The 22,066-nt window shown below is 41.3% G+C and overlaps 1 protein-coding gene across 3 annotated transcripts in view; it reads right to left on the bottom strand.

Annotated features, from left to right (window-relative positions):
- ELOVL2 (ELOVL fatty acid elongase 2) overlaps positions 1 to 4,163 on the bottom strand; it is a 39,494-nt gene extending 35,331 nt beyond the window's left edge. For 2 of the 3 annotated variants that reach the window (XM_031435202.2, XM_031435200.2), the window contains exon 1: positions 4,111 to 4,123. Coding sequence is in view for 1 of the 3 variants with exons in the window: in XM_031435201.2 (XP_031291061.1) it covers positions 4,111 to 4,113 (3 nt within the window). In the remaining 2 variants the exon portion in view is untranslated. Of the gene's footprint in view, positions 1 to 4,110 lie in introns of all 3 variants that reach the window. The other variant, XM_031435201.2, reaches the window with a different exon arrangement.
- Positions 4,164 to 22,066: the final 17,903 nt, after the last annotated feature.

Consider the following 22,066-nt stretch of genomic DNA (forward strand, 5'->3'; position numbering starts at 1 on the left):
GTATGATTATGGCAGGGCAGTTCCCGTTTTCAAGAGCGGGTAAAGTGGGTCTACCTGAGAAGGCATGGGGGGAGACTGCAGCTCAGGGGTAGAGTGTGTGCTTAGCATGCACAAGGTCCTGGGTTCAATCCCTAGTACCTCCGTTAAAAAATAATTAAAGCTAATTACTCCCCCTCCCCCTCACGCACAAAAAAACAAACAAAGCAAAACAAAACAAACAAACAAGAGTTGTCTGAAGTCACTTAAAAAAAAAATCACTTAAAAAAACGAAGGCATTAGGAAGACAGTCACACAGCTCTCGGAGAAAGACCCAGGCAGGGGAAACAGCCAGTGCAAAGGCCCCTTTTGATTCTGAAGAAACAATCTTGTGAAAAAGAGAGCAACCCATTTTGCCGATGAGTAACAGTGTCCCAGAGTGACTTGTTCAAGGGAACAGAGCTGCTCTAATAAAGCCGGGACGAGAAACCAGGTTTCTTGGCTCTTGGTCCAGAGCCCTTGTTCCGTTCTGTGCCTCTGTTCACCAGGCACAGAGGAAAGTGCCCTGTTCCTACAAGGCACTGAGTGACATAGGGTGACATCTCTGCCGTGGGGGGTGCAGAATTCTTCTGCTCTATTACTCAGTCAGGTCCACTGACATTTCTCGAATGGTAGATAAAGCTCAGAAATAATTTCATGTTTATTCCCAGGGTTTATTTTTCTCCTCGCTTTATATGTGCTTCCTTTCTTGGGTGGGTCATTTTAACATCAGGTTATCTATTAAAGTAAGTGTATTTCTTTGGATGCTTGTTAAACATGGAAATAAGCTATAAAATAGAAAGCATTTATGACTGAGCATGAAAAAAAGCTGGTAAAAGAGGAGAGAGCTGATAAAATGGAGAGAATGTGGAGCCGATGACTGAGAGGGGGAGAGGCTGTAGGGAGGCAGGAGGAAGGGGGAGGGGGAGCCAGACCTCTCAAACATACTAGGACCAGAGCCCCAGGCACTAAGCTCCTAAGTGAAAACGATGATGAAATAAGAAGTTTCAGGTAAAAAAAAGTTAAAAACAAAGAGACAACAAAAGAAGAAACCTGCAGAAAAGGCAAGCATAGTGGAAAGGGGGCTGGAAAGGAGAAGAGATTTAAAGGTATTTTCAAGTAAAAATATGAGGATATTACATAATAAACAACAAAAAGAAAAAAGAATCAGATTTCAGACACAGTAGACTTGAGAGCTGGTGGAATTACTAACAGCAAAAGGGAACAGAGAGACGTTGTCTGAAAGGTGAGCAGCTTTCTTTTGGTGATGCCAGGTTTAAGGTGGCACTGAGGTTCTCACCAGTGGAAAGGCTTGAGCAGAGAAGAGGTGCATTTGGAAGATGGGTATCATACGCCTGGGGCTGTTTTGTCTAATACAGTAGCCTCGAACCACACGTGGCTGTGGGGAAACCGGCCAGCAGGAGCTGAATGTGCCATAGCAGGAAACACACATCAGATTGTGAAGACTTCATAGGGGAAAAAAGTTTAGTGTCTCACTAATTTTTTCTACACTGACTAGATGTTGAAGTATTATTTGTGGGGAGTGGTTAAATAAAATACATAAAAATAACATCACCCATCTCTTTTTACTTTTAAGGTGACTACTAGAAAATTAACAATTACATACGTGGCTGGCATTGTATGTCTCCTGGAGAGTGCTAATATAGAGCAGTAGTAGATAATTTTAGGATCACAGAAGGGAAGAGAATTGAGGGGGATCACAGACAGCATTTAGAGGTGTCTCCACTGCAAACATACGAGAGAAAGAAGAACCCAAGTCATTATAATAGTTAATATTTTCTGAACACTCGAAGCACTAAGCCAGCCACATTGTGTTATCTTATTTGTTCCTCCAAACCTTATGAATTAACATTACCATCTTCTTTTACAGAAGAAAAAACTGAGGCCTAAAGAAGTTAATCTGCCCAAGGTCACAGTGAAATGTTGATGCCAGGATTCAATCCTATGACTGACTCCCAAGTTGTCACATCAACACCAAAACTATGCACACTCTGCAATTATTAAATTGTTAGTTTCAATATAACCACTTAAAATTTAACAATTTATTACAATGGTTCATTGTCCAGTCGATGTCCTAGTTCGATTAAGAAAAAAATACAAATATACACATTTGTAACCTTAGCATTATGCTGAACTACTAATGCTGACATACTCTCACCATGCTGCGCTCAAATAAGAGCATCCAGTGCGACTTCCTGCCTCCAGTCAACATCTACTAAAACCCAAACTGGACGAGTGAAGAGGGTACACAGCTGATTGTCCAAGGGAGGTGACCCGGCACAACCCTGAGCAACAGGGCCCTGCTTTCTGAATATAACTAGATATACCATGTGATCCACTTAACACATCTTAAACTCTTTTAGACTTATGAAAGCCCCAGAACCTCCCAAACTGTGATTTAAATGTTTTGAAGGGATCAATTACACCTCAACTAAAAAAAAAAAAGAGAGATATTCTTGGACTTGTTCCCTTACTCGTTCCAGTTCATAATAATCTGGAACAGAAGTTCAGGCCTTGAATGACACAGCCAGTTAGCCCTAACGATGCTTTGTCCACCCAGCTGCCAGGCTGTCAAGGGCATGAAGTGACAGACTCAGGCAACAGAGATGCCACCTATACTCGTCACTGAGCACCACCAAACGGAGTCCCTCCGGTCCAAGAGCATCTCTCCTCTCATCTTCACTTGAGATTCTCATCATTACCGTTGTCGATTGGATGAACAATCCTGCAGCTGCACTGCTGTTTCTCATTTGTCCATTAGCATCATATGCTGCTTTATTGGTTTTTTTTTTAATTTACTGAGCACCTTCTATGTGCCAAGCACTGTTGGAGGTACTAGAAATACAGCAGTGGACAAAATGACAAAAATCTCTGCCCTACTGAAACTTATATATTGGCGGCTAGCACATTCAATAAATTCAATAAACCAGATACTATATTAAATAAGAGATGCTGAAGAGGGGAAAAAAAATTAGGCAGACAAGGGCAATATGAACTGTGGTGGGTGGGGTGGGAAAGACGAAGAGTGGCCAGGGAAGGCTTCACAGGTAATCAGATAGTTTGTGCCTGAAAGCGTAGAGGGGGCAAAAGCTAGGGCTGATAGGTGCCAGCTGGAGTGAGGAAAAGACAGGAGATTTGCATATTTTAACAAGCCCTTAAGTGGAGAGGAAACCCTTTGCGAGGGAGGAGAAAGGCAGAGAGTATGAACCAGAGGACAAGGAAGTCTTCACATTTTGCCGGGGACTAGCTGGTCCTTTGAGTTTAGCACACTTTCTTTCTTTATAGTCACACACCCAGACTCTGCTTCCAACACTCTCAGGCAGTCCATGGGACACTCACACACCGCGCTCTCTCTCCAGGAACAGAGCTTAACGCCCAGCAGACAGCGCTATGAATTCGGAGTCGCAAACTGGGAGAGAGCGCAGTTGTTGGAAGGGAAGAGGCCCCTCCATCCCGGTCCACAGATGGAAATCCACCCCCCGGCACCACCGTGCAAACGCAGGGAGGCGCGGGCCGGCACCCAGACACACCCCCGGGGCTGCGGGCGCCGTGCTGGAGGAGAGGAAGGCATTCAACCGTTAGAGCCCCAAAGCCAGAATTTCCCGAGGCAGGGTGGGTCCCGCGCGAGGGAAGCGCCGTTCCCCGAGCCGGGAGCGGGGGGCGGCGGGTGGGAGCCGGTGCGGGGAACGCGGCCGCGGGCGGGCATGGCCGCCGCGGGAGGAGCGAGCGGTTGCCGGGCATCCCGGCGCCGCCGGCCCGGTGCATGCAACAGGGGGCTGGACGCGAGCGGGCGCCTCGAGGAGCCCGGCGGGACGGCGGGCCCGGACCGAGTGCCCGACACCGGGGGCCCGGGGACTCGGCCCGGCCCGCGCGGCCCCCGCCCAAACGTTCAGCGCCCCCTCCCCAGGCCCGCGCGGCCCGGCCCGGCCCGGCCCGCCGTCAGCGACGGGTTCCAGTGGTCGAACCCGCGGATCCCGCGCAGCCGCCCGCTCGGCCCCTGCCGCCCCGCGCGTCGGTCGCCGAGAGAAAGAAAGAAAGAGCGAGCGGCGGAGACGGCGCGCGGCCGGCACTCACCATGATCCGCGGCGGCGCCGGCGGGCGGCGATGCGCTGTCCAGGGTAGCCGGCGTCCCTCTGCCCCGCGCGCCCGCCGCGCCCGCTCCTCTTACCCCCACCCACACCCACGCCCGGCGCGCGCACGCCCGCCGCCCGCGCCTCCCCGCCCCCTCGGGCTCGCGCCGCTCCCGCGCGGCGCTCCCAGCCGCAGGGCCGTTTCGGGCGCCCGCCGCTCCACGCCCCCTCCCCTCGCCGGGGCCTCGCCGGCCGCGGCGCGAGCAGGGCGGCTGGGGAGGGGCGGGCAGGCGAGGCCGCGGCCCCGGGTGGCCTCGCGCGCTCCCTCCCGGGCGCCCGGCTTCTCCCGCGCGGCCGCGGCGCCCCCTACCGGGAGGGCGGCGATTTGCAGGCCCAGCCGGCACCGGCCGCGCTCAGCAGCCCCACGTTCGCAGAGCCTCGGCGAGGACCCACCCATCACCTGCCTCTGTCCGCCGGCCCGGAGGCTGCGACGACCGCAGGAGCTGGGGGAGGAGAGGAGCTGCAGAGGTCCTTCTCTTAGTTGGCTCCGTGGCTTTCAAGCACACATTAAAGGGAGAATGGCCCTTGCTCATGCTGGTTTGCGGGATGTGGTGTTTTAGAGGTAGGGGTCAGTCCGGACACTCAATTTCAGTGTGTCATTAACCTGGGGTAGTAGAATATGAATTCTCAATGTAGATATTCTCAGACATTATTGTGTATGCATTGCACCTGATGATTTAATCAACTACAGAGAACTGGGACGCATCAAGGTGATCACAGGTGTAGACCACGAATACAAAATTCTAACAAGCATCACAAATGATGCTGATGCAAGCAGGTGGTCCATGGACCACAGTTTGAGAACACAAGTCCATTATCTACTTAGGGAGAGCTTTAGTCTGTTCTTCTAACAACAGTAGGGGGAGATTTGACTGCCAGCCTTTAGGCATTGTGCTGTTTGCTTGCAGGAATTGTACCACTGATGTCATGTAGACCCTGCAAATGCACAACAGGTTAACACGTGAAACTCTTAAATTTTGAATTATCCCTGTAGTCCCCCTGCCATTTAGCCTGATAATCGTTATTTTACGTTTATTATCTAAAAACACATATCAACTGACAGGGCCAAAAAGAGACCTAAAAAGTCACCAATATGTTATCTTTTTCTTAAAATATTATTTTATAGCTTTTCTTGTCACTACAATAAAGAAACTAAGGAGAGGGCAACTGCCAGAGCATTTTTCTTCCCCCACCAATTATTTCATTAAACAGAAAAAGGAAGTGGTTCTGCGTCTGTAAACACAGGACTGGGGTAGTACCTTAACATTCTGACCAGATGTAACATGAATTCCCACTTATTTACCAATAAAAGTATTTTAATATGCCATCAACATGCTTTTATAAAAATTATCTTCCTTTTATCATTTGTTCTCTTTTATGGATTACTCACTTATAATTTATTGTGACTTTAAATCAATCTGCTTTTCTTCAGAATATTTGCGTTTTTAGGCCAATAATAATAATAGAAACAGCCCCTGGAAACCACATACTCTGCCTTTGTGTAAAGAAACTCTATCTATGTGTATGGTCAGGCCATTCAAGATGGCTGTTCTCTTGTTCTCTGTACAGCCCCTGCTTCACTCACGTGACTATCCAGTCCTCTTCATTATAGGGCTTAATCAGTAACTTTCTAGTGCTTGCTTCCTGCTCCAGCTGCTGGTTTCTCTGGGAACTGATGAGCCACCCTGACATCACTTCCCCCTATAAATGGTAGCCGCCTCCTCCCCCAGACTGCTGCCCTGTCCTGCCTGCCATCCACCATCCACCATCCACAGTGGGGGACCGCTCCAGGCCCTGTTGTTTCAGACGTGTGAGCTTCCCTATTCGATAAACTGTTGATGTCTCTGTCGCTGTCTCTGGGCTCTTGCTTCAGTCCAGAGGCTGGGGGCAACTACAAGGCATGCAGACCTGCAGGGTGCAGCCCAACACTGTGAAGTTAGAAATGAAAAGTAGTAAGATGAAGAGGAAACCCAGACAAAGCCACCCTGCGCAAGTCAGTTACCTCCAACAAACTGAGTGCATCTTTCACTCAGTATCATCAGGGCTATGGATTTACAGCAAAGCAACATACGTATATGCTGCTCATTTGGCTGTTAGGGAGTAACAAGTGGACAAGCCTCACCTCGGATCAATCCAGGTAAAAAGAGATTTATGTTCATTCATTTAAAAATCTTTTCTGAGCACTGTGTTCCAGTACAATGTTCTAGAGCAGGGGTTGGTAAACTACAGCCACAGGACAGATCTGGCCAGCTGCCTGGGTTTTTGTAAATGAAGTTTTACTAGAGCACAGTCATGTTCATATGTTTACACGTGGTCTCGGGTGGCTTTCATGCTACAATGGCAGAGTTGAGTAGCTGTGATGGAAACCATAGGGCCTGCAGGTCCTCAAATATCTACTGTTCGGCCCTTAACAACGAAAGAAAAATGTGCCAACCCCTATTGACTCCAGACGTTATGAATAATGCCTTGGACACTACAAATAGATCCTTGTCTTTTGTGAGACTTCTATTTTAATGGGAAAGAAGAATACAATAAACAGAACAATTTTAGATAGAGAAGTAGTATAAAGAAATAATATTATGAAAGAGAGTGACTTGATGGGAGGAGGCACTGTGGAGAGGCTGGTCAGGAAAGTCTCCCTAAGCAGATGACATCTGCGTTGAGATTTCAGTGGCAGAACAAGCCAGCTATGAAACCATGAGAAAAATCTACAGGAGATTCTTCTAGATGAAGAAAATGCTCTGAGACAGAAAAGTTGGGCCCTACTTTTAAGGACTTATGTCCCTAAGGATCCTGGCCCTGGTAGGACGTTCTCAAATGATGTCTACCTGTCAGCGGCAGCCACCCAGTTCAAGCAACCCTCGTGGGGCCGTTACTTTGTACTCTTACGGCCATTTGACTGTATTTCTATAAGCTCTGAAAAGGAAAACTTTAACCCAAGGTTTTAATGTGATTGGTCCTCTTCAAGGAAATAGGTCAGAACTCAGAAGGAGAATGAGTCATGAAGAATGTTTTGAGTGAAATATTATTTGATTCTCTCATTAAACTAGGTAGATAGAAAAGTACATGACAATAATCTTGATACAATCTCTCACCACTCTAGTTCTATTAAAGGTAAACTGTAATGGATTTAGTTTTACAAATACTTCAGTTTACATCAAAGTCTGATTTAAAAATATTCATTCAGGCTGTCTTTATAGTCTGTGTCACACAGTGGACATTCAGTCAATATTTCAGAGAGACTCACTTTTTTTTTAACCCCATGCCACCTAAGGCTCTTGTGACATTCTAATGAGAATATCATTAGAGTCAAAGGTCTTTGGAAAGTATATTGTTATTACTAGTTAATGGAAATGTAGTCCCTGAACAAATGCTAACTTAATATCTTTATATAAACAATACTGTGAAAAATGTCATGATCACCCTTTCAAAGTCTACACCATGGCAGCACTTTAATACAGAATATTCATTAAGGACCCCATTTGGACAATGGCCACCTCATTCACCATGCAACTTGGACTCACCCTGCTCCCCCAAAACTCACCTCACCTCCAGACACTCTAGCAAGTCCTGCATAGCTTTGGACCTTGCTAAATAAACTGCTGCTGACTATACATAATTTTATCATCCAGACCAAGCTGTGTTCAGTAGCCAGACTACCTCTTGAAACCTTAGCGTGCTGGCTTGTGACAGTAGTCAGAGCATACAAATAAATACCAAGGCCTGATCACCTTTTGAATTCCCTAAACAAACAGTTTAAAACAAACTGATGTCCTTTGGAACTGGCTGGGCAATAGGTCGATAACCTTTACTCCACTTAAGGAAAAAAGAAAAAACAAATAGAAAATAAATGTTTTCGTGAGACTAGTTAAGAGACTTGATTCTTCCAGAAGATAGGTTGCAAAGCAAAATGTTAAATGTAACATAGTAGAGACCACGGGAGAGAAGCAGGTAATCTCAGAGGCCTCTAAAGATCATCTGATAAAGTGTTCTTGAAGAGAAGGTAATAGCAGCTTCGAATTTTGCTTTCTGCTAATGAGGACAGCTGAGGAAATAGACTGTTAGCCTTGAAACAAAGCAGAAACTATCGCCACAGTGGTTTGAGAGGTCCTTCTTAGACATGTGGCCATGTTAGTTAGCATCACTGATGGATGTCCGTCTGCACTCTTTTTGTCTAATGGTTTTATCCGGAACTCACTGATACTGAGTATCTATCCAAAGCCTAACTGGCAGAGGAGTTTTTTATGGGAATTTGTCATGTTTGCAGTCTTACCTGAATAGTCTGACTCACCCCTCATTAAGCCAAGTCTTTAGAAAGCTGAGGACATGGACCAAATCCAATTGGCCCCCACTAAATCGTTTGACTCAAATGAACTTTGCACGATGCCATGATTTTATTAAGAAATATTGTAAGAAGCAGCCCTATGAAATATTTTATTGTGTTTATGTCAATGTAGCTAACTTAAAAAAAATCATTCACCCTACTAGAAGGGACCTGGGATAGAAATACTTACAACTTATTTTTATCTGGCTTTAGGATGTATGTTTGTACTAGAAAAATTTTCACAGGTTCTACTTACTAGAATAATCATCAAAATGAATTCTAAAGAGTTAATCAAGTAGCAAATACCTTTGGGAAGGCCAAACTCCATTCATTCCTTCATTTATTCATCCATTCAGCAAGTTTTTCTGAGCACTTTTCATGTGTGCATTTGTCACCAGTATGCCTTCTTCGGTAAAGAGTCTCTTTAAATCTTTTCCCCATTTTTTATTGGGTTGTTTGTTTTCTTATTATCGAGTTTTGGGAGTTCTTTGTGTATTCTGGATGTAACTCCTTTATCAGATAGGCATGGTGCAAATATTTTTCTTCTAGCCTATGGCTTGTTTTTTTCTTAACCATGCCTTTCAAAGAGGTCTTAATTTTGATGAAATCCAAGTTTTTCTCTTTTTATGAATTGTGCTTTTGTTGTTGTATATAAGAAACATTGCCTTTCTAAAGTTACAAAGATTTCCCCCTACATTTTCTTGTAGAAATGGTGTAGTGTTATGTTTTGCATTTAGGTCTCTTGATTCGTTTTCAGTTAGTTTTTGTATTTGGTATGAGAGATAAGTCAGAAAACAATTTTTTTCTGCACATGGATGTCCAATTGTTCTTGCACCATTTGTTGAAAAGACTATCTTTTTTCTTTTGAATTGCCTTTGCACCTTTGTCAAAATCAACTGACCATGTAAGTGCGGCTCAATTTCTGGACTTTCTGTTCTGTTCCATTGATCTATGTGTCTATCTTTTCACCAATACCACACTGTCTTTATTACTGTTTCTTTAGAGTAAGTCTTGAAATCAAGTTTTGGAAAGATTTCCACTCTCCTTTTCGAAATTGTTTTGACTTTTCCAGCTCCTTTGCTTTCCCATATAAATTTTAGAATCACTAAGTGAAATAAGCCAGAAAGAGGAAGAAAAATACCATATGATATCACTCATATGTGGAATCTAAAAAAAAAAAAAAAAGGAAGACAAATGAACCTAAATATAAGACAGAAACAGACTCACAGTCATAGAATACAAACTTGTGGTTGCCAGGGGGCAGGTAGGTGGGAAAGGACAGACTGGGAATTCAAGATTTGTAGATACTGACAGGTAGACATAGAATAGATACCCAAGATTATACTGTATAGCACAGGGAACTATATCCAAGATCTTGTAGTAGCTCACGGTGAAAAAGAATATGAAAATGAATATATGTATATTCATTATGACTGAAAAACTGTGCTGTACACCAGAAATTAACACAACATTGTAAACTGACTATAACTCAATAAAAATAATAAATTTTAGAATCAGCTTGTCAACATTCCACAAAAATTCTTGCAGAAAGTTTGGTTGGGATTGTGTTGAATCTACAGATTAATCTGGGGACAAATGACATCTTAATGATATTGAGTTTTCCAATCCATGAACTAGTATTTCTTACCATGCATTTAGAACTTCCTAGACTTCTTTCCATCACTGTTGTGTAGTTTTAGGCATATATTTCATTAGATTTATACCTAAGTATTTAATGGGGTTTGGTGCTCTTGTAAATGGTTTTTACATTTTTATTAAAATTTTTAAAAAAAAATTTCAACTTATGATTGTTCGTTGCTAGTATGTAGAATTATCATTGATTTTTTGTACATTGACATTGTATCTTGTGACCTTGCCAAACTTATTCATTCATTGTAGAAGCTTTTTTGTAGACTCTTTGAGATTCCCTACATACATTATCATGTCATCTGTGAATAGGGGCGGTTGTATTTCTTCCTTTCCCATCAGTATGCCTTTTCCTTCCTTTTCTTGATTCATCATATTGACCAGGACCTCCAATATGATGTTGAATGGGAGTATGAGACCAGACATCTGTTCCTTGTTCCTGAGATTAGGGGTCTAGCTTTCAGTCTTTCACTATTAAGTATGATGATTGTTGCAGGGTTTTTGGTGGTGTCCTTTATCAGGCTGAGTAAATTCCCTCTTTTCCTAGTTTGCTGAGATTTTTCAAAAAAATAAACAAATGTTGAATTTGGTAAAAATGCTTTTGCCATGTTTATTGAGATAACCTTTTTTTTTTTCCTTTAGTCTGTTGATGTGGTAAATTTCGTTGACTTATGTTGAATGTTGAATTAACGCTTCATTTCCTGAATAAAACTCACTTGGTCATGACGTGTACTCTCATGCTTACATTATTGCTGGGTTCCATTTGCTGACATTTTGCTGAGACTTTTTTTGCTTCTCTGTTCTTGAGAGTTATTATTCTGTTTTCTTATGATACCTTTGCCTGGTTTTGGTATCAGGATAAAGCTGGTCTCAAAAACTGAGTTGGGAAGTCTTCCCTCCTCTTCCATTTTCTGTAGAAGTTTGTGTCAGACTGATACTATTTCTTCTTTAAAATGCTTTGCAGGACGTACCATTGAACTCTTCTGAGTCAGAAGCTTTCTTTCTCAAAAAAAAATAAAATTTGAATTCAATTTCTTTAATGGACATAAGATCATTCAAGTTATACATTTCATCTGGAATGAGCTTTGGTAATTTGTGTCTTTCAAATAATTTGTCCATTTTTATTGTCAAATCTGTGGCATAATGTTGCACATCATATTTCCTTATTGTCCTTTAAATGTCTGTGGGATCTGTAGTGATATTTCCTCTTTCATTCCTAATATTGGTAATTTGAGTCCTCTCTTATATCCATGGTCAGTCTGGCTAGAGGCGTATCAATTTTACTGACCTTTTCAAAGAATCAGCTTTTGGTTTCATTGTTTTCACTATTGTTTTTATGTTTTCAGTTTCACTGATTTCTGCTCTTCCTTTGTTATTTCCCTTCTCTTGTTTTGGGTTAGTTTACTTTTCTTGTTCGAATTTTTTAAGGTAGAAACTTAGATGATTGATTTAAGATTTTCTTCTTCTCTGATGTAAGCATATAGTACTATAATTTTTGTCTAAGCATTGCTTAACTACATCCCACATAATTTGATATGTTGTGATTTCACTTTTGTTCAATTCAAAATATTTTCTACTTTCTATGATTCCTTTCTTACCCATATGTTATTTAGTAATTTTTTTATTTCCAAAGGTTTGGGGGTTTTCCAGATATCTCTTTGTTATGGATTTACAGTTTAATTCTGTTAAAGTTAAAAAAAGCATACTTTGTATGGTTTCAATTCTTTTAAATTTGTGGAAGCATTTCAGAATAGGAATTGGTTCATTTAGCCCAGATTATGGCCTATCTTAGTAAATGTCCCATGTGTACTTAAAGAGAATGTGCATTCTGTCATTGTTGGGTGGTATGCTGGCTTCACCCAAAGTCAGCTAGGTCAAGTTTGGTCTTCTATATACTTAGGTAGCCCTAATCTTTTTTTTTTAATTGAAATATAGTTGACTTATAATATTGTATTAGTTTTAGGTATACAGCATAGTGATATTTAGTTATGTTTTAAAAATCATATTTCATTTAGGTTATTACAAGATATTGAATATCATTCCCTGAGCTATATAGTAAATCCTTGCTACTTATCTGTTTTATATATAGTAGTTTGTATCTGTTAATCCCATACTCCTAATTTGCCCCTCCCTCCCTCTCCTCTTTGGTAACTATAAATTTGTCTTCTATGTCTGTGAATCTGTTTTTATTTTGTATATAGATTCATGTGCATTCTTTTTTAGATTCCACATATGAGTGATATCATATAATACTTGTCTTTCTCTGTCTGACTTACTGCAGGCTGCCCTAATCTTGAATCACAATGTACCTCCAAATAATATACTGCCTCTCATATAGTACAAGAATGTTATGACAGTATATTTCCATTTCCCTGCTTCTATCTTTCGCATTGTTGTTGGCACACATTTTTCTTTTCTATATACTATAATTCTACAATTCATTGCTAGTATTTTTGCTTTAGATAATCAATTACCTTAGAGCAATTAAAAACAAATGTCTTTTCAAAGGAGGCAAGAATATACAATGAAGAAAAGACAGTGTCTTCAGCAAGTGCTACTGGGAAAACTGGACAGCTGCATGTTAAAAAATTAATTAGAATGTTCTCTAACATCATGTACAAAAATAAACTCACAATGGATTAAAGATGTAAATGTAAGACTAGAAAACATAAAATTCCTGGAGGAAAACATAGGCAGAACACTCTTTGGCATAAATTGCAGCAGTATTTTTTTAGATCTGCTCCCTAAAGCAAAGGAAATAAAAACAAAAATAAACAAATGGGACATAATTAAACTTAAAAGCTTTTGCACAGCAAAGGGAACCATCAACAAAACAAAAAGACAGCCTACTGAAAAGGAGATAATATTTGAAAATGATATGACCAATAAGGGGTTAATACCCAACATATATAAACAGCTCCTACAACTCAACATTCAAAAAACAAACAACCCAATTGAAAAATGGGCAGAAGAACTCCACAGACATTTTTCCAAAGAGGAAATGCAGATGGCCAACAGGCACATGAAAAGATGCTCAACATTGCTAGTCATCAGGGAAATGCAAATGAAAACCAAAATGAGATATCATCTCACACCTATGAGAATGGCTATCATCAAAAAGAACACAAATAACAAATGCTGGTGAGGATATGGAAAAAAAGGGAACTCTCGTACACTGTTGATAGGAATGTAAATTGGTGCAGCCACTGTGGAAAACAGTATGGCGGTTCCTCAAAAAACTAAAATTAGAACTACCATATGACCCAGCAATTCCACTCCTGGGTATATATCTGAATACCAAAACCACTAATTCGAAAAGACACATGCATCCTGATATTGATAGCAGCATTATTTATAATTGCCAAGATATGGAAGTGACCTAAGTGTCCATCAACAGGTGAATGGATAAAGAAGATGTGGTGTGTATATACATATATACACAATGGAGTACTACTCAGCCATAAATAGAATGAGATTCTGCTATTTGCAGCAAAATGGAGGGACTTACGGACATTATGCTAGGTGAAATAAGCCAGACAGAGAAAAACAAATACTGCATGTGTTACTTATACGTGGAATCTAAAAAATACAACAAACTAGAGAATATAACAAAAAAGCTGCAGACTTACAGAAACAGAGGACAAACTAGTGGTTACCAGTGGGGAGAGGGAAGCAAGGAAGGGCAATATAGGGGTCAAGAAGTAAGAGGTACAAACTATTATATATAAAATACGCTATAAGGATGTATTGTACAACATGGGGAATATGGCCAATGTTTTATAATAACTGTCAATGGAGTGTAACCTTTAAAAATTGTGAATCACTAAATTGTACACCTGTAACTTACATACTATTGTTATCAACTACACATCAATTTAAAAAAATGTCTTTTACATCTTACCTTCAGTTTAACCCTTTTGGGATCCAACTTTCTGTCTCATATCATATTCCATACTAACTGCCAGTGATCCCTTTTGCTGGTCCCTTAACTATATTCAGTATTTTGCAATCACCTATAATGGAAAAGAATAAATATGTGTGTATAACTGAATCACCATGCTGTCCACCAGAAACTAACTCAACATTGTAAATCAACCATACTTCAGTTAAAAAAAAAAAAAGCCCCTATCTTTGGATTACTAGTGGCTGAGGTCCCAGTGACCCCCTGCTGCCATTCAACTCATCAGCCTGCTTCTGACCTAAAGCATCCTAGGGCTTTGCTGAGGTCAGGCAACCTGCCAGCTCTACCTTGGCAGGAGAGCCTGGGTTCCCGAGATAACTGGTTCTGTGCTTCTCCAATCACAACCTGATTACAATCCTGGATGAGCTGTGACAGCTACCACTGCAGGGGCCGTCAGACCCTATGCAGTAATTCCTGAGATTCCTTTTTGGTCTGTTACAGTAATTCAGAAAGGAAGTTCTTCTTTCCAGTACTTAGAAGGACTACTTCATTCGTACATCTTTATCAGAGAAATCTGTTTCTCTGGCTTTATGAGATTAAGCAAAACGGGGATGCTGGGCACCAAGTTTTCCACTTCTCTTTTGTCACCCATCAGCAGCACTAGGTTAGTCTCTGGCTGCCTGACCCTGTGCCCCAAGCCTGGTTGTTCCCCATCGCATGTCCTCATATACACAGTAGTTACTGTGTTCTCAGAAAAAACAAATATGTTTTAACATAACTCAAAAACAAACCTAAGTAGGGAGGTAAATCTACTGTGAACTCCTTCCCTCCAAATCATATGGGACAATGAATTTAAAAGCTAGAAACAAAAAATTTAAATTATCCACGCTAGCAGTCCTTACAACTAAAGAAGAAAGGTGAGTTAATAGTATAGCCTAGACGCTCTTCCTTGGAAGATACAGTGGTCACTTCAAAAATCAGCGTTATTTTATTTCCAATAATTTTTATTATTTTTACATTTGTGGCATGTGGTAGTTGCTAGGGCTATCCATCAAGTAAATATTTCTGGTTTTCCACCCAGATGGGCAGTGGCATTGTATTTCCAGAACACCACAGTTTAGGTGTGGCCATATGATTTGCTTTCGTTAAGAAAATGCAGGTGGAGGTAATAGATGCCACCTCCAGACCAGCACTGAGAGCCAGGGCACGACTGCCCCGCTATCATTTCCTCTGCCGTGGTGGCTACTCCGTCAACCTGATTCCCCTAAAAGTGACTATAACAGGCGAAGCCCCCAGATAGCTGTGTGGTGGACATGAAGCACGAGCTAGAAAGAAACCTTTGCTGTTTTAGTTACTGAAACTGAGATTGTTACCACAGCATCACCTGGCCTTGCTTGACTGGTGCACAGGGTTTCTTGAAAGCGTCTGGAGATTAAACGAATGGCTTCCAGATAACCTCTTAGATAAGTTCAGGAAAAGTTCTGGCTTGATGAATGTAATAAGATGACCCTCTACAAATTTAAGGGACTATTGATAATTTTGCCACACTTTCTAAAAAGGCTCATTTTCTAACTTACATAATATATAACAATTATATTTCTATGTGAGTATATACATACATATATAAGTACATATATCACTCTACAGAAAGTTTTTTATTTTTAAGCACGTTAAAAGTTTTACACTGACAAGGCAACATGGAGGAAATTACCCTTGCATTTAATATTAAAAATTTCACATTGTAAAAACTTTGGTTCTTAAGCCTGCTTATGTCCATATTCTACAAGACTGGCTCTTTGTATATATATAAACTATAAGAAACTGACAATCAAGATTGAATAGGCAAATCTATTATTCAACTAAATTTTCTAAGCTTCACTGTGCCAAATTTATATTTTAGCACCCCCTGCTGGAGACATTGCATGCACCTCTGATAAACATAGGCTATTCCTGCCAATGTGATGTTTTTGACTTGTGCTTTTCAAATATAGGCCCTGGAGAATGTATTATTTATACTCTGTACTGAAAGAAGCTTCTCCTCTAAACGAATGCCCTCTGACAAATGATCCAGCCACCAGGGGGATTTGCCTCCTGCAGATCCCACAAGAAAAAATAATGCAGATGTACATGCAGTCATTAATGTGTGTATAATTCACACATTCACAGTGTAAAAATATACTTAGTGAAAATCAGAAATTTGTAATATTTGCCTTTTGCCTTTTAAATTACAGTGTGTCTTGGTGTGGTCCTCTCTGGGATGATCCTGTTTGGGACTCTTGGTCCTGGTCTCACAGGAAGGGGATTTAAACTAGATCTGTAGATATTAAAGTTTTTTGTTTGCAGCCCACAGTAAGAAATATATTTTAAGTGTGGTCTTCTACATAAATGAAATTTTCATAAATAAGACAACATCTTTATAAAATGTACTCTGATATTTCCTATTCTATTGCAATCCTCTGAACAAATAGTTTTCACAATTCATGCAAGCATGGTGATCCAACGCTTGAAAAATCTGAACTCCAGGACCCTTTCAGCTTTCTTTCTGTCTTATTTTTCATTACTGTTCATCAACAAAATATGATAAGCTTTGTATTGCATTTAGGCTTCTGAAGCATGCATTTGTCTTTCTTATTGCATGAGATGGAATACTGGAAGGTGGCATTCACAGTAGGATGTCAGGAAAGAACTGCTGTGTCTTTTGGAGCAATTTACAGTATAGGGCCCAGTTACTCTATTTCTTCCCCAGTCTACGACATTACTACATGTCTGATTCTTGGAATTTTATGGAGGCAAGTGGAAGTATTTTTCCTCCTATCACCACTTAACTCTCACTTAAGCAGGCAGAATGAGCATGGTGGTTAAGAGTGTGGTCTCGCGGCTGACTATCTGGATCTGCATCCTGGTTCTCCTGTTACGATCTGTGTGCCTTAGTCTCCTGTGCCTCAGCTTTCCCAACTATACAATGGGAAAAAGAATAGCTCCTACGCAACAGAACTGAGGTGAAGATTAAATGAGTTAACAGAGTAGACAGGAGCAACAGGAGTGCCGTTAGTGCCGCTTAGCCAGACTTCAGTTAAGTGACAAGGTAAGATTTAAGCCTCACTTTACATTTTCATGATAACGTAGAAAAGTGCTGTATTGATACGTCTTTTTTTAAAAGAATGGCTTTAAAGTAGTAGCTTGAGCTACAATATTAAGTCCAATGAAGGTGTTTTTAGTAATCCCCAAATGCAGTTTTTCCCAGTCCTGATTCAAATAGACCTGCAATAACGTAGTTATTCAGCTAATTAACGTCCTTTGTTCCCTATGGAGTACACCAGGGAAAAAAGATTCTAACAGACATTTAAATTTTGTTCCAGAAAATAATGATCCAGTGAAATAACACATTTCTCTGGAAATGTTAAGAATCAGGGCTTTATTCTTCAAATTGAAAGATTCAGATTCCATTCTGTGTATCACCAAGGAAAACATGACATGATTTAGGGTTCCTTTTCTCTTAGAGCCCACTTTCCACTATCTTTGTCGTTGCCCAATTTTTTTGGTGGGCAGAAGTGGTTATGGTACTTTAGAATAAAGATAGGTTGAGCTGCTAAAGGAAAGAAATATGGTATTTGTTACAGACTAAAGGATTGTGTTTCATATGTTGAAATCCTAACTCACAATGTGACAGTAGTAGGAGATGGGCCTTTGGAAAGTAATTAGATCATGAAGGTAGAGCCCCCATCACAGTGGGATTAGTGCCTCTGTAAAGGGGACCCCAGAGAGCTCTCCTTCTTTTTCTGCTACACGAGGACAAAGCAAGAAGATGAACCAGGAAGAGTTTCTTCACCGGACACTGAATCTGTTGGCGCTTTGATTGTGGACTTTCCAGCCTCCAGAAGGGTGGGAAATTAAGGTTTATTGTTTAAGCCACTCAGTATTTTTGTTATAGCAGCCTCGGTGAACTAAGACAACATCCAGTATAAATGTTCAACCTATTAAACTGTGAAAATAATAGCATAGCCATCTTTTGCAGTTCTAAATTGTTTAACTTTAAAAAAAAACTAACAAATTAACCTGAACAGCTTCAACATAAACTTTTATACTTATGGTCTAAAACCGAATATTCTGTCATGGGAACGATTAGACCAAGAAAGGAAACGAGTATCAGCCATATGTGCCTTCTCGCTCCTGACAAGCTGTTCCTGTCTGTGTAGATAAAAATCTATTTCTATAATTAGCGGTTTAAGTTGCCATTGGGAAACTGGTGTGTGTTCAGTGTCTAACTATAACTTAACTAAACCACTTTTAAGACTTAAATCGTGTGGATTTCCACGAGGTCAGGATGAGAATAGGAAATAGCATACTTGGAATAAAGTTATTTTCCCAAATAAGGTCGAAAAGGAACATTTGAACTCTTTTCCTTTCCCTGGCTTCTCACTCCTGTTGCCCTTCTTAGTGGTGTCCCTTGAACCCAGCCTGTCCTTTCTACCCCTCTGCTCCCCCAGTGCCCTTGCCTGCAACCTCACCAGCCCACATCTGCACCCCCGCAGCCTCCTTGAGGCCACCTTGACGCTTGCAAGTGAAGCAACATTTCCCCTCTACTCTCTTAGGCTGGGCCTAAGAACTAACTGGACAGGAGGCAGATGAACAGGAGAAAAGCATGCAAATCTTATTTAGTAATTTTTACATGTACGTGGGAGTCTTCACAAGAACAACGAAGACAAAGAAGCCATTAGGGTCCAAGCTTATACACTAAGTTGGACAAAATGTAGTGAAGAGAGTATTTTGAGAACATGTCTGTATGACTTAATTGTCCAAAACTACACAACGATGTCTCCTGTCTGCACACAATCTTGGAACCAGAATGATTTCACTTTAAAATGTCCCACACAAAGCATTCTCATGGATTTTTAACCTATTCATACAAATAACAAAAATGCAGTATCTTCCAATTAGTGTTCGAGAATAACATAGAAAAGATAGTGATTTACCCGATGAATGTCAGCACCAATCTTTGTGTAGGAAGCAGATGGGGCTGAAAACGTGTGTATCCCAATCCAGAAAGTCAGTCAGAGATGCTCTCCTTTCATTGGGATCTCTGAATCTTTTTCAGACATCTTTTACAATTATAACAAAGGTTGAAATTAATTATTGAGATAAACCCAACTTAGGTGGTGGAGCTGCTGAATCTCAAAGCGTTAATCATTTTCAAAAGATTTTCTTAAAAGTAATGAAGACTAATTTGTTGGTTACTACGGGTTGACTTGTGTTCCACAAAGAGATAAGGTGAAATCCTCACGTCCAGTGCCTCAACATGATTTTATTTGGAAATAGGATCATTGCAGATATAACTAGTTAAATTAATGACTGGTGTCCTTATGAGAAGAGAAGGCTGAGAAAGGATTTATGCGGCCACATAAACAAAAGCTGGGAGAGGCAAGAAAGGGTCCTCCCCTCGAGTCTTCAGAGCGGCCATGGCCCTGCCAACACCTGATTATGCACTCCTACCCTCCAGAACTGTGGGACAATACATCTCGGTTGTTTTAAGCTACTCAGTTTGTGGTATTTCATTAACGGCAGCCCTAAAACACCAAACAGTGTTGTGAAAACTTTTTCCTACCATTAAAAATAAAACTTAAAAAACTCAAATGTTTAATTTTGTCTCTTTCTCATCTTTGGAAGCTAACAAACATGTATTAAAGATGTGCACTCAATATTTTTTTTAAAAAACAAAGAATGGCAAGCAATTTTTTTTAAAGGAGTATGTGCTGGAAATTGTATTTGAAAAGCTGTTTGTAGAAATAATTGGTGGCCTTGGATGTTGAGCTTCTTAATTCGTTTCTGCCAGGCCTTGCGGCTATGGTAATCCAGGATTCCCTTAATCCAATTTCAGGATTTGAGCTTTTCTGGGTCAGCTAGATCCGGCAAAGCTGACCCAGCCTGCAGGGTTATTTTTGGTTCTCCTTACTTCTGGGGTGCAAACTTTTGATGTCCCAGCCCCATGTGGCCAGTAGTCCTCAGTGCCCTGAGCCCGGAGTCCCCAGGAGCTTGGAAGGCACCGCCCAGAACCCTCCGTCAGGACCTCCCCAAACCCTCTGCTAAAAGAGCCCAAATACCCAGCTGGTGTTTCTGGATTTCCATTCTGTCCTCTCCCTTCTCTTGGAGCAATTAGTCCTCATTATCTTCTTAGTTTTGTGACACTTAGATTTTTTTTTTTAATTTCAGAGTTATAAGTGTTATTCAGCCAGAAGGTTGGCTCTGTTTATCTAGTCTATCATCACCAAAAGCACAAAGACAGTTTAGAGACCACTATCCTAGACCATGCCAATGATCTTTTAACATCTCCAATCTTTCTTCCTCCTCAATTTCACCTTCTCTCTGCTGCCAGGTCAATATTTTTAAACAATACTTCCATCAAGCCACTTCTCTGCTCGAAAACAAAAACAAACAAAACAAAACCAAAAAATCCCTCCTCCCAAACCCTCAATGACACACTTGTGGTAGCTCTGTACTATGTCAACTTAGCTAGACTGGAATTTCCCAGAATTTCCTTTTCTGAATGGTTCTGGATCAGTGCTGGCCAAGAGAGACATTTTGGATGCTATCTGGAAGGCAGAAATGAAGCAGCTGCCAATTAAAAAATAATGTTTTCATGGCTCTGGGAGGAGGGTGTATCTCAGTGACAGAGTGTGCACTTAGCATGCACGATGTCCTGGGGTCAATCTCCAGTACCTCCACTAAAAATAATAAATAAATAAACCTAATTATCCTCCCCCCACAAAATAAGTAAATAAATAAAATGCTTTCATGACTAGTGGAAGGGGCCAGGCACACTGCCTCTGATCTGCCAGCACCCCACCCATTGTCATGGGAAGCCCTGGACCACAGTTCCTCCATGTAGGGGGCTGAATGGTGCTGTCCTGTCCCCTCTCCCCACATTCACATCCACCTAGAATCTCAGAATGTAACCTTATTGGGAAATAGGGTCTATGCAAGTGTAATTAGTTGCATTAAGATGAAGACCTACTATGTCAGGGTGGGCCCTGAATCCAGTGACTGGGGTCCTTATAAGAGGCCATGTGAAGACACAGAGATACAGACACCAAACGGAGGGAGGCCATGGGAAAACAGAGGCAGAGATTGGAGTGATGCAGCTGCAAGCCGGGAAAGGCCAAGGATAGCCAGCCACCTGGGAGTCAGGGAGGATTCTGCCCTACAGCCTTCAGAGGGAGTGGGCCCTGCCAGCACCTTGAGTTCAGGTTTGTAGCCTCCTAAACTGTGAGCGAACACATTTCTGTTGTTTTGAGCCGCCCAGGTTGTGGTACTTGGTCAGGGCATCCCTGGGAAATGAGTACACCCGACCTTCTCCTCTAATCGCTCCCACTCTTGGACCGAGAGCGCATGCAGCTCCACTGTGAAGGGAGCCAGCTTCTCCTACGCATCAAATACAGCATCGAGGCTGGAGAGGTGGACAGGCAAACGTGGGTTCCAGTTAGTCTCTCTGGGTAAGGGTTGCCTTCGTTGGTCCTAGTTTGCTCTCACCCATATCCACATCCAACTTTCCTTCCCAATGCCCACTGTAGCAACTGTGGGCTCAGCAGTAGACACGAGGCAACTGCCTGCATGGGCGGCCCCACCACTCACACAGTTGCCTTTAATTCTCATATTTTACTTATACTACATGGCGCATGGTGGTTCTGCTTCTCTGATCAAACCCTGAGAGGCTGCTTCCCAAATTAAGTAAAAATGAATTGAATGAAACCAATCCTGCTATCAGTTCCTTCCACTCTCCATTAGAACATCTTAGATTATTAAGGTTATTAACTAACGTTTATTGAAGACCTCCTAAGGGCGGCTTACGATGACAAGCAAGATCTTTACAGCATCTGATTAAATTCTCACAACATCCCAACCTAAATATTCAACAATAAGAAAATGGCTAAATAAATTACAGCCCAGCTCTATAAATGATACAGAAATTTAAAAAACGAGACAGTCTTCTAGATACGGGTATGGAAGTATCTCCAAGACATATATACAATTTTT

Source organism: Camelus dromedarius, chromosome 19, assembly GCF_036321535.1.
Source record: "Camelus dromedarius isolate mCamDro1 chromosome 19, mCamDro1.pat, whole genome shotgun sequence".
Taxonomy (NCBI): Eukaryota; Metazoa; Chordata; class Mammalia; order Artiodactyla; family Camelidae; genus Camelus; species Camelus dromedarius.